The 13,693-nt window shown below is 42.9% G+C and overlaps 1 protein-coding gene across 1 annotated transcript; it reads left to right on the top strand.

The window, feature by feature from the left end:
* Window positions 1-6,217: 6,217 nt before the first annotated feature.
* Window positions 6,218-10,290, top strand: LOC111970586 (solute carrier family 45 member 3; the record flags this gene model as incomplete). The annotated part of the gene is made up of 6 exons (XM_023997400.3): window positions 6,218-6,388; window positions 6,791-6,903; window positions 7,098-7,567; window positions 7,753-8,018; window positions 8,334-8,603; window positions 8,718-10,290. Coding segments are annotated over 6 exons (1,482 nt in total), but the record flags the coding sequence as incomplete, so codon positions are not given.
* Window positions 10,291-13,693: the final 3,403 nt, after the last annotated feature.

The following is a 13,693-nucleotide window of genomic DNA, read 5'->3' as shown; positions in this document are numbered from 1 at the left end:
ATACTTAAAATAAGGCCTGTGTTTTGTGTAGGCTTACCCTGGTGTGACATTTTGATAACCATGTAAATGTCTCACGGACAAGGTGACTTTTATTAATATATTTGCCTGTATTTACCCGGCAAAAATTAAATGCTAATTAGCTGCTAATGTGGCTATCATAAAGAACTACACATGTCATGATGATCTGGACGAGACTGCCAAATCGAGCCAAAGGTAAGATTCTCTGGATTAACTATTTTATTTTAGCTAAATTTAGTAATGAATACATTTCTTTAAATGGACAATTCTGTGAAATGTCTTATGCAAGTTTTAAATTGAAACAATAACTCTTAACAAAGGTATCAGCTAGAGATGATGTGCAGGAGCTTGCAGGGATTTGTAGTCTTGCATGCCTACTTTTATGCTAATTAGAATGTTTGAATCTGAGAGTAAATAGTGCCGAATATTTTGATAAAAGTCACCTTGCCCGAGAGAGATTTACACGGTTATCGAAACATCACGCCAGGGTAAGCCTACAGGAAACAATGCCCTTATTTAAATGTTTTCTAAATTCCCTATAGGATAAATGAATGGTGGAAAAATGATTGGAACCATTTCCCTGTTTGACCGCTAGGTTTTATAGGTATTATGAACCTTCACTGCGGGGCTCTATTCCAGGGGACTTTTTCTCCAAGGGCCCAACCTTGGCACTACACACTGTTAGCCACAAAGTGGCACTGTTTCCATGCAGTCTACGGGTGCATCACAGTAATCTAGTCTAGTGGCCTCATCCCCTTTAACACTCATTTGTAGTCACAGAATAGGTGAAAACAATATGGTAGATTCCCACTGGAAATATCACCTGTCTAGTCATCAGTACAGATGAAGGGAAGGAGAGGAGACAAGAGCAAACCACTGTTGAGTAGACTATTGAGATGCACCCTATCAATAGACTAGAATCCTCTATGCCCTGCCAATCTGAATCATCAAACTTGATTGAACAATCATGAAACACAAACATCTGATTGGCAGCTGCAAATATGTTGGTGGACATTTCACATCAATAGGACTGGACATAAAGAGGGCATTCCACTGTACAGAAGCTCTGCTTTTGCAGACAATGTACCGGTATGTCAATCATTCTGTTATCATGGCCTATCAATATCAAATGTTTTGTGCATATTGTTATGGAAAGTATTTTGTTATTCAACTTACTTTTCCCCCCCAATGCAATTGCAGTAGACAGTCAGGCAGACTGTTACATATTAATTTGACTCAGCTACAAAACTTGGAAGCATCTCCAAGTACGCGCACTGTCTCCACGACCTCTGCAGAATGAAGCTGCAGGTTCAACCACTGGGGTTTAAAAGGTACAGTAACTTTAAACGCATCTCTAATGTTGTAGAGTTTGATGCGGTGTGGATATACTGCACTTCAGTCAGTCAGTTAACCTAGAGCTCAAACAGTCTATTATCATTGAGAAAGGACAGAGGTCTGGCACTCTCTAGCTACAAATGCCATTAAATCAAGACAGACTGAAAAAGCAGAGAGTTCGGTAAAGCAGAGATGATGGATGGCCGAGCCACTGTCTGAGCAAAACATTTCACTCATCTCATCTTTGATGTGTTTTTCTCCTTCAAAGTGCTTGTTTCAGCTTGAGCACTGTCATGATTTGCCCTACTACATGACTCATTTCTCTGCTCATGTTAAGCATTTCTTGATTATCCTGACTTGAACATTATTCATGTCCATCTGGGATTTCTGTGCCAGTCAAAGGTAGTTGCGGCTCAGAGCTGTGCTTCTTTTGTAACATAATAACTATTAAATCCCTCTCATTTTGGATTTATTGAAGCAGTGACCTCCGACTGACTGTCCTGGTGGTTTAGGTTACTTACCTGTTGTTGTCACTGATACGCTTCGCTGGCAGGTGTGGGACCGGGATGTGATTCTCAGCTTTATGGCGGCCTCAGTAAACAGTCACTCCGGGCATGCTGTGTAGTGACTGACTGACAACTGCTTTACCTCTCTGCTGGGACATAATCAGGTCTTTAAACTGAGAGTCAGATACAAAGAGTCTGTCTGTTTTTACAGCAGTGGTCACCAACCCTGGTCCTGGAGAGCTACAGGGTGTGTAGGCCTTTGTTACAGCCTAGCACTAGTCAAACAATCATTATGACCTTGATTCTTTGAGTCAATTGTGTTGGGCTGGAACAGAAGTTGTGTTGGGCTGGAACAGAAGTCTGCACACCCTAAAGCTCTCCAGGACTAGGGTTAGAAACCATTTTCCTAAGCGGTGTGTTCCTAGGAGTATGTGTCCTGAGAAGTGTGTTTTCTACTATTAGTGACAGCCGCTGTTCTGCTTTTGGCTTTTGGCTGTCTTGTGGTGGTTAGCCCCGCCCCTACAAGTCAATTCTCCAGGACATATAATGGGAATGCTGATATTCCAGTACCCAACCTGAGCCTGAGCCTGGCACTCCTGACAGCTCCCACGTCAGCTGAAGACAGGTGTGTTACAGGTGTGTTACCTCACCACAGGTGCGACACACATCACAACAGGTGTGTTACCTAGGTCAATTTCTGATTACGCCTAGCATTGCGTGGCTTATCAGAAACGACACACACACACACACACACACACAGGACTTACTTCCTTCTGAGAGTTGACAGACATAGGCACATGAGTGGACAGAAACAGCTCTACGAGTGACCCAGAGGAACATTAGACTGTGAGTTTTGTATTTGTATTGACATTACAGTGTTAATATTCTAAGGGATGGATTAGGCCATACTTAACAGAATTGAAGAAGTGTAAGCTATAAAATGTATTTATTCATTTATTCATTTAAGTGTGGGAATTAGAAATCTCAAGACGTTTTTTAATAAATAATTGATTTACCTGTATATAATAATGAAATTAAAGAGAGCTTACTGTGAAGTCTTATTATATATACACTACCGTTCAAAAGTTTGGGGTCACTTAGAAAACGTAGAAAATGTTTTTGAGAGAAAAGCAAAACATTTTGTCCATTAAAATAGCATGAAATTGATCCGAAATACACTGTAGACATTGTTAATGTTGTAAATGACTATTGTAGATGGAAACGGCTGATTCTTTTAATGGAATATCTACATAGGCTTACAGAGGGCCATTATCAGCAACCATCACTCCTGTGTTCCAACGGCACGTTGTGTTAGCCTTTTAAATGATAAACTTGGATTAGCTAATTGATCATTAGAAAATCCTCTTGCTCGGTTGTGCACCGGGGCCTCCCTCTCCTCTTTCTATTCAAGTCAGAGCCAGTTTGCGCTGTTCTGTGAAGGGGTAGTACACAGCGTTGTATGAGATCTTCAGTTTCTTGGCAACTTCTCACATGGAATAGCCTTCATTTCTTAGAACAAGAATAGACTGACGAGTTTCAGAAGAAAGTGCTTTGTTTCTGGCCATTTTGAGCCTGTAATCGAACTCACAAATGTTGATGCTCCAGATACTCAACTAGTCTAAAGAAGGCCAGTTTTATTGCTTCTTTAGTCAGAACGACAGTTTTCAGCTGCGCTAACATAAATGCAAAAGGGTTTTCCAATGATCAATTAGCCTTTTAAAATGATAAACTTGGATTAGCTAACACAACGTGCCATTGGAACACAGGAGTGATGGTTGCCGATAATGGGCCTCTGTACGCCTATGTAAATATTCCATAAAAAATTGGCCGTTTCCAGCTACAATAGTCATTTACAACATTAACAATGTCTACGCTGTATTTCTGATCAATTTGATGTATTTTAATGGACAAAAAATGTGCTTTTCTTTCAAAAACAAGGACATTTCTAAGTGACTCCAAACTTTTGAATGGTGGTGTATATGAAATCTTAATTTCAAGCAGAGCTGCTTTCTGAGATCTGCTAAGATGTTCCTGACTCTTCCTCAATGTCACAAACAAAAACATACAGAAAAAATGATAGTTTGACATGACAGGACTATGTATATTCCTCATTTAATTTGTCAAGTTGTCTCAATTGTAATGCCAAGTCTTTGTAAGTCAGTTTCTTGTTCCTGATATAAGTCAGATAGCTTTATCAAGGCACAGTACACTAGGTATCCAAGTATTGTGTCAGGGTTTGATTGCGTTGTGTGTGAGGTGAGCTGGCAGCCAGGCTGAAAGAGGAGGACACACCTCAGTGTACACACTGTAGGATATCTCACACAAACAATCTTATCTCTGTGAAATGTCAACGGCGCATTGAGCATACCGCAAGCTTTTTATTTTCAAAGCCTTTTATATTTAAATCAGCTTGTGTCATGCTGATTTAGCTTTTTGTGAACATCAGAAACAACTTTGCAGAYGACCACAACAACATGTAAAACCCTCAAATGTTACTTTGAAAAAGCAGCACCGCACTGTCAACAGGGCTCCCGAGGGCCCCCGAGTGGTGCAGCGGTCTAAGACACTACATCTCAGTGCAAGAGGCATCACTACAGTCCCTGGTTCGAGCTCAGTGCTTATTATTGAAAAAGTCTAAATCTGACTTTTGGCATATAATGTTAATGATATGTTAGAGAAAGGCCACACTGAATGATTCAGAACATGAAGAATCCTATTTGTCTTGGTAAAATGTATTTTATAACATAAGGAAGTGAAATTTCATCTACTGATGAAATGACTGAGCTGATCCACAGAAGTATCACACACACACACACACACACACACACACACACACACACACACACACACACACACACACACACACACACACACACACACACACATGCGACACTCCCACATTGGATCAACTGTAAATCCTGTCTCTCAGTTCTTTAAAGCTTTCATTTTATCTGGACAAAGTGTTGTAAGTTAAATGTCGGGTGACTGAAGGTACATAAACCTGAAAGGGTGTATGTACACAGTGATTTATTTGATTCCTTCCTGGAAAGGTACAGTATATTCCAGCTCACCTGAAGTGTCTTATTTTAATATATCACATCTTGGAATCTTAATCAACCGTTTTCCATCCTGTTTTCCCTGCGAGTTACAGGATGAGGCAGATAGATAAACGGAACCCTGCTTTCCCGCCTCTTCTCTGTCATAAGTGTTAAGCTGTAGCTTAACTCCACACCTGTTTATAACCAGTTTATTCCAGTGGTTACTAAAGTTTCAGCATTGTGACCCATCTAAAGCCCACCAATGAGTCCCAAGTCCAGGCCCACCAGTAGGGAAACACATGTATAAATGACTGTAGAAATAATTTGGAAGCTTGTTGCGTCCAGTATGACTTATGATATTTTATCCTTCATCATGTTGTGACTATTTATGTTAGCCTGTTCTCCCTTACTTCTCTCAGGGCCCATGTTTCTGTGTGTGGATTTCTCTGTCGATTGGCAGAGTTGAGTTAACTACACCTACACTCACCAGGCATGACCACAAGACTGGTACCCTTTATCTTCACTGACCCTTCTCTACTACCTCCATAGGACAGAGAGAAATAGACGGAGCTAGACATACAACTCTCCCACTATCTCTGTCTGCCAGAAGTGCAATGTGAGTACAGACAACACTATACATGGGGAAGCCTTGTCTGTTATCCACTATCTTGAGTAAAGAGACATTGAGACCTCCGGGCAGCAGCATGGGACACAAACACCAGCCTCCTTTCACTCTGCCCCACGTACTCATTTACATACGCAGGTCACTCAAGGACTACCCCCTGTAAGCCTAGACCCTTAGATCACATGGATAGAAAAGAGCATTCTGTCCTGTCCACACAGTCACTATAAACTTCTGTATCACAGTTGTCTCAGAAACTGTGTGGGAGAGAGACAGAAAGTAGGGGATAGACCAGAGAGCGAGATAGATAGATATAGAGGTATAGACAGAGGAAGCATCTTTGAGTCATGCAGGGCCGTGTGTGTCAGCTGTTGCTGGTGAATGCTTTGACCTGTGGTCTGGAGGTGTGTATGGCTGCAGGGACCTTCTACATCCCCCCTCTACTGCTGCAGGCCGGCCATGGAGGAAGCTAATGACCATGGGTGCTGGGTGAGGCAACACTCTATGACCATATTGTCGTTCTTGAATGACTGTAGTGTGAACACTGTATGACCATGGTTTGAATAAATGATTTGTTCTCCAGCTCTGAAGTAGATCTCCTTCTCTTCCTTCCGTTCTCGCTCTCTCAGGAGTGGGGCCAGTTCTGGGTTTGATCTTCGTGCCCATGATCGGTTGTATAGTGACTCGTGGCGGGACGTTTTGGTCGGCGGCGGCCATTCATCTGGCTTCTTTTGTGTGGGGATTCTGCTGGGCCTGCAGGTGATTCCCAGGCCTCTCACCTAGCTGCCTTGCCTCTACCCGCAGCACCCCCGCTGGATGGAGAGGGTCCTGCTGGCGTGTCAGCCTGTCTGCTGGAGTTCTCTGGGCAGGTAAGCAGAAAATATATTGTTAAATAGTATAAAAACACTAGTGCTGTATCTGTATCTGGGTTAGGCCATCATTGTAAATACAAATTTGTTCTTAAATTAACTGACTTGCCTATATAAATCTGATTGAGTTTGAAATGAAGTAGTTCATAGGCTTGTAATTGCTGTAGTTTACCCTGCATTTTTCTTAGATAACATTGTTATGTAGATATTCTGACTATATTGAATTCTTTATTGAATTCAAACTGTCCTCTTTGCTCCTTACTGTGTGTGTGTGTGTGGCGTGTGTGTGTGTGTGTGTGTGTGTGTGTGTGTGTGTGTGTGTGTGTGTGTGTGTGTGTGTCTGTGTCTGTGTGTGTGTGTGTGTGGTGTTTATAGCAGCTAAATGACTGTTGTGATCCACAGGCCTGTTTCACGCCGCTGGAAGCTCTGATCTCAGACCAGTTCCCAGGAGAGGAGGAGAGCAGAAGGGCCTTCTCTGTCTACTCACTGATGATCAGCCTGGGAGGATGCCTGGGGTAAGGGACCTCTCTGTCTCTTATCTATCGCTCTCACTCTCTCTCTCTCTCTGTCTATTCCCTAAAGATCAGCCTCAGGTGCTGCCTGGGGCAGGGTAACTCTCTCCATCTCTCTGAGATAGTGAATTGGACAGAGATCATATCATAAAAGAGACCAGAGTCCTCCTGTGGTATCCCTCTCGGTCTCATCCTAGGTACCTGCTGCCAGCCCTGGACTGGAGCCATGCCCCGACAGCAGCCTACCTGGGCGGCCAGGAGGCCTTCATCTATGCCCTGCTCACCCTCATCTTCCTCACCTGCCTCCTCAGCACAGTCTTCATCTCAGAGGAAAGATACACCAGAGGGGGAGAGACAATCAGGAAGGATGATAGTGTTAGCTCCGCCCTGAACCGATACTGTGCACACTCCTTGCTGCCGCGGCCTCAGTGTGTGCGGCTGGCGGTGGGGCGGAGTGTGTCGCTGTGTGTGTCAGCGCTGCCACGCATGTACAGTGTGTGTATGCACGTGCCGGCAGTCATACGCAGGCTGTTTGTAGCCGAACTGTTCAGCTGGATGGCTCTGATGAGCTTCATGCTGTTCTACACAGACTTTATGGGAGTGGGGCTGTACCGGGGAGTACCCAACGCTACACCTGGAACACAGGAGAGACTACGATACGATGAAGGTAGGATGGACAGACTTTTACTTGATTCTTATCTTTTCATTTACCGCAATGTTTGCAGCAAATTTTGTCTTCTCCTTTTTTCCTTTCCACTCCTTATCTTAAACCCTTGTAACATTTTCATATTAGATTGTCAATGCATCCATTTCAATACACTCATACAACTACTTTCCCCCGTATCTCCCCAGGTGTGCGCATGGCGAGTGTGGGTCTATTCCTGCAGTGCCTGACCTCAGTGGTCTGCTCCATCCTGATGGAGCGCTGGATAGTGTTGCTAGGCACCCAGGCTGTGTATGTTAGCAGTGTGGTCCTGCTAGCGTTAGCTACAGCTGTGATGAGTTTCTCAAAGAGTGTAGTGATGGTCACTGTCATGGCCGCAGCTACTGGATATACCTTCTGTGTGCTGCAGGTCCTGCCCTACACCCTGCTGTGTCTGTACCACTCTGACAGACAGGTGAGACAGATTACCACTACATGTTCTGACAGGGAAGTGATCACAGTAGATAAACTCAATCCCACCCTCTTCTCTCTATCGCTCTCTTCTCCATCTCTCTGTCTTTTGCTCCCCTCTCTCTCTCTCTCTCTCTCTCTCTCTCTCTCTCTCTCTCTCTCTCTCTCTTCTCTCTCTCTCTCTCTCTCTCCCTCTCTCTCTCTCGTCTTCTCTCTCTTCTCATCCTCATCTCATCTCTCTCTCTCTCTCTCCTCTCTCTCTCACTGCATCACTCACTCACTCACTCACTCACTCACTCACTCACTCACTCACTTTCAGGTCTTCTTCTCCAGTTCCAAATCCAGACCTTCTCACCCAGGAGATAGTGATGACCACATCCACTCCAAGCCCCTCGTTCCCCCTGACTCCATCCATATCCATGGCAACAGGTATCCAGAAGGGGTCAATCTCCCCGGGGCCCCCCTTCTCTCCTCCACCTCCCCCCACGTGTCCCTTCCCCTGGAGAGAGAAGGAGAGCCCATACCCCTGCCTCAGAGAGGGATGTGTCTAGACATGGCTATCCTAGACAGTGCCTACCTGCTTTCACAGGTAAACACTAAAGCTAGGCTCTACAGGTTAGACCAGTTGACCAGTGAACAGACTAGTGTGTGTTATTTGCCTCAACAATAATGGTTATTCTATTGTGTTCTGTTCTCTGTCCAGGTGCTGCCTGCTCTGTTTCTGGGCTCCATAGTGCAGCAGTCTCACAGTGTCAGTGCCTATATGGCCTCAGCCTGCTCCCTCAGCATCATGGCCATGCTCTGCTCCACCGGTGTCGTCTTCACACGCAGTGACCTCCACAAGCTCACAGGCTCAAAGGACAGCGCTCCAACACTGACAGGGCTAAAGAGTTAACCCATTGTGGATGTATCTGTGTTGTGGAATTGCAGATTTCTATTGGATTTTGTCTGTCCATTATCATCGAATGGAATCCGGAATCCTGTAAAATCCGGTATGGAATCCTGTAGATTGCAAAATATGCCACCTGACTCCTCAAATGCATCAGGGGTTAAAGAACCAAGGGTTGATGATTGCAATCCTGACATCAGCACCTCTGAGACTGACTGACTGACTGAAAGGACAGGTACTTCTTGTTTAGTGTGCTGGCACAACCAAGAGAGTAGGTCAATCCTGGGAAACACTGTAATGGACAGTAAAATAATTTTCCTTCCTAGATTGGTCACCATATATGCTGGTCATAGATGCTTCAATATATCAGGGGGAATGCTGAGACAGGCTACTGTTCCTCTGACACAGTAAAGGAGGATAAACTTATACTGCTTATTGCTATGTCTGAAATGTATTATGTTTGCTATTGGTTACTGCAATCTAATATGTTTCAAAGTACACTTTGTTTACTGCTATAACTAAAATGTAGCATGATTGCTATCTAAGGCCATGAGAGTATTCTGAAGTCTGTTGTGCCTTTGTGTACAGTAAGTTTACTTGATGTATATATGGATGTATGTATTTATGTGAGCCCCAGGGCCAGAGGGAAAGTTGGGGTATGACTCCCACTCTGCTATTTGCATTGGGGTTGAGGGGTAAGGAGGAGAGGTGATGTGTTTTTGTTTGTGTTTTCCCCCCATGTTTCCATGGTAATGATAAATCCTCGATTGACAATGCTATGTATTGGCCATTGAGAGGCTTTAACGCCACCGGCAGGCCATATTGGCACTCCCCAGTAGGAGCAGTCCTCCATAGGAATGAATGGAATTCTACAGTACAGTATTTAAATTAAATGTTTCAAGGACAAAATTACATTACATTTAAGTATTTTGTTGTCGTACTGGGGACAGTATAATTAGTATAAAAAAAAAAACTTTAAGGTAAATGTTTAATATATTTTTTCTTTTTTTTAATCTTTGTTTAGCGCACATAATATAATTTAAAAGTATGCATTCAGGTGTCTGTAATAGAATAAACAAGTCAATTGAGGAGTGCCATGATGGCTGCCCGGTGGCTTCTATACAGCACCAGGGTTTTTAAACATAATTGGTCTGATCCGATTCCGCTGTGCTCTGTTGCTAGGGAAGCAATCTGGTTCCACTCTTAAGGAGTGCCATATGTAACATAGTACAGTTAAATACAGTACAATATGAAGATAGGCTAAAACTGCTTCTCTAATAGAAATCCCCAATCACACTTGTGGGTGACTTTGGCTAGCGTAGAAACACGTCATCGGGTCTAACGGTTGTCTCGCACCGAACTGCACATGAGCAGACCTTCAAATCAAAGGCACTCCTTTTTTTTGGGGGGGAGGGGGGGTGAAACCGTGTCAGTTTGTCCACTTTTATGAGGTTGGAGGAATAACATGTGAACTATTTAAGACATTGGCTCGACTCTATGCTGTGGCTTTAGATTTCCAAGAAATTAACAACAAAAATTACCTCTACCTTTTCAAACCCCTGCCTAGTCTGTTTTGTCTGTTTTGCAAGTGTTCCCGGGAAAGTCTCTTGATGTTGCGCTTCTGGGTTTAAAAACCTCTGTGGTACACAGTACTCGCAGAGACTCCTCTTCAATCTCACTTGTCTGTCATGTACAGTTGAAGTCGGAAGTTTACCATACACCTTAGCCAAATACATTAAACTCCGTTTTACACATTCCTGACATTTAATCCTAGTAAAAATTCCCTGTCTTAGTCAGTTAGGTTCATCACTTTTATTTTAAGAATGTGAAAGTCGCACATTGAACACTCGGAAGCGGTTGATCTTTATTATTCAGGTGATGAAGACTGACCAACTAGTTTGCGATCCAATCGTGAAATGGATTTCAACCCGAAAAGCCATCAGATTTACTTTCAGTTCTTACTTTTTCAATCACATTCCCAGTGGGTCAGAAGTTTCACATACACTCAATTAGTATTTGGTAGCTTTGCCTTTAAATTGTTTACTTGGGTAAACGTTTCAGGTAGCCTTTCCACAAGCTTCCCCGAATAAGGTTGGGTGAATATTAGGCCCCATTCCTCCTGACAGAGCTTGGTGTACTGAGTCAGGTTTGTAGGCCTCTTTAAACCTTGCAACACATACAACTACTTATTTTTCAGTTTCTGCTCCACAAATGTTCTATGGATTAAGAACATAAATTATGAAGGTCAGAGAGCTTTGTGATGCCCACTCCAATACCTTGACTTTGTTGTCCTTAAGACTATTTTGTCACAACTTTGGAAGTATGCTTGGGGTCATTGTCCATTTGGAAGACCCATTTGCGACCAAGCTCTTCCTGACTGATGTCTTGAGATGTTGCTTCAATATATCCACATAATTTTCCCCTCCTCATGATGCCATCTATTTTGGGAAGTGCACCAGTCCCTCCTGCAGCAAAGCACCCCCACAACATGATGCTGCCACCCCCGTGCTTAACGGTTGGGATGGTGTTCTTCAGCTTGCAAGCTTCCCACTTTTTCCTCCAAACATAACAATGGTCATTATGGCCAAACAGGTCTATTTTTGTTTCATCAGACCAGAGGACATTTAGTACGATCTTTGTCCCCATGTGCAGTTGCAAACCGTAGTCTGGCTTTTTTATGGCAGTTTTGGAGCAGTGGCTTCTTCCTTGCTGAGAACCTGAAAGGCCAATGTCGATATAGGACTCGTTTTACTGTGGATATAGACACTTTTGTGCCTGTTTCCTCCAGCATCTTCACAAGGTCCTTTGCTGTTGTTCTGGGATTGATTTGCACTTTTCGCACCAAAGTAACCAGAATGTGTCTCCTTCCTGAGCGGTATGACTTCTGAGTGGTCCCATGGTGTTTATACTTGCATACTATTGTTTGCACAGATGTGGTACCTTCAGGCGTTTGGAAATGGCTCCCAAGGATGAACCAGACTTGTGGAGGTCTACAATTTTTTTTCTGAGGTCTTGGCTGATTTCTTTTGATTTTCCCATGATGTCAAGCAAAGAGGCACTGAGTTTGAAGGTAAGCCTTGAAATACATCCACAGGTCCACCTCCAATGGACTCAAATGATATCAATTAGCCTATCAGAAACTTCTAAAGCCATGACATCATTTTCTGGAATTTCCCAAGCTGTTTAAAGGCACAGTCAATTTAGTATATGTAAACTTCTGACCCACTGGAATTGTGATACAGTGGATTATAAGTGAAATAATCTGTGTAAACAATTGTTGGAAAAATTACTTGTGTTATGCACAAAGTAGATGTCCTAACCGACTTGCCAAAACTATAGTTTGTTAACAAGACATTTGTGGAGTGGTTGAAAAAACAGTTTTAATGTCTCCAACCTAAGTGTATGTAAACTTCCGACTTCAACTGTATGTCCATTTTGCTGATTGTAATTATATGGTAAGCAAGGGTCGGAAATTAACCGGGAAAAAACTACATTATTTGAGGAACAGAACCCGAACCAAAAACGAAAGAGACCTATAATGTTCCGGAACAGAACTGTTCATTTAAAAGCATGGGAACTAGTTAATAATGTTCTGTTAAGTCCCGGGCATTTTTTTCCAGTCCCACAAAAATCTCAACAAAGTGCCTATGCAATGCCCTCACTCTGTCACCAAAGATTATGGATATACTGACAAGATACATGTCTCTCCAACCTAACAATGGGAGTCATTGTCCACAACGCGGCATGGCGGGCTGTCTAGCTCCCGCCTATCCTTTCTTTGGATTGGTGCATACATCTAATTATTGTAATCCTTTTTTAAATATTCGATGAGGGTTATTGACGTCAACCGCCAGTAGAGAGAGATGCTACTAACCTCATCCCATTAATATGCATAGCCATCTTGAGACAACTCCGATATAAAGTGTTTTTTCTCAAAGTTGCTGGGATGTCCTACTTATATCAGTACACTCGTAACAGCTGAAGTATTATGACATTTCTATTCGATCAAATCAACCTCATGTAGCAAATAAGCCAATCGATTTTTTGGTGGGGAGGGGAATTCGACACTCATTAACCGTCATACAAAAACTCCTTGCTTGGAGGGCGAAATAATGAACAAACGCCACCTGCTGGCGCGAGACAGATTCTCCGCTGAGTTAGGCCTCTCTGCCTTTTCCTCTCTGCTGTCATTCAGAAACTCATTCCAGAGTCTGCCTGCCAGCTGGAAATCTTTGCCAATGGGTGTGTGTGTGTGTGTAGGTTACCTGCCACGCCCATCTGAAGCATAGGTTACTGTAGCCTACTGATGACATTACAAGCGTAGACGAATTCAGAAATTAGGGAAAGATGTTTAAATAGAATGGATTGACCTTTTCAACGCTAGTTAAGGATACTATAGTTATCATGTTTCACATTAGATTTTTTAACTACAAAAATATATTTTTTTTATTCTAGTGCTGCTCTGCACACACAAGCTTCCCAGCTAGCACAGAACGTTCTTGTAATATTCCCTAAAGGTTCTTCTTTGCATTTTAGAAAAATAAGCCCCCAAACAATAAACCAAAATTCTGGGAAAGTTATTTTTACTAAGAACCAAGGGAGAACCTTAAGGGAACGTTGCTATTTTGGTAAGGTAGTAACAAATTGTTTTCTGAGAACGTTCAAATAACCTCATTAAATAACGTTATTATTTTGGTGAATTTGAACTTTTATGTTGGCCAAATGGGACTTGTGGTTCCCGTTTGGTCTTTGGAAGAAAAAAAGTTCTGGGAATGTTCCGTATCGAAGTT

This window comes from Salvelinus sp. IW2-2015, linkage group LG11, assembly GCF_002910315.2.
Source record: "Salvelinus sp. IW2-2015 linkage group LG11, ASM291031v2, whole genome shotgun sequence".
Taxonomy (NCBI): domain Eukaryota; kingdom Metazoa; phylum Chordata; class Actinopteri; order Salmoniformes; family Salmonidae; genus Salvelinus; species Salvelinus sp. IW2-2015.
This window is presented reverse-complemented; position numbering and strand designations above follow the sequence as displayed.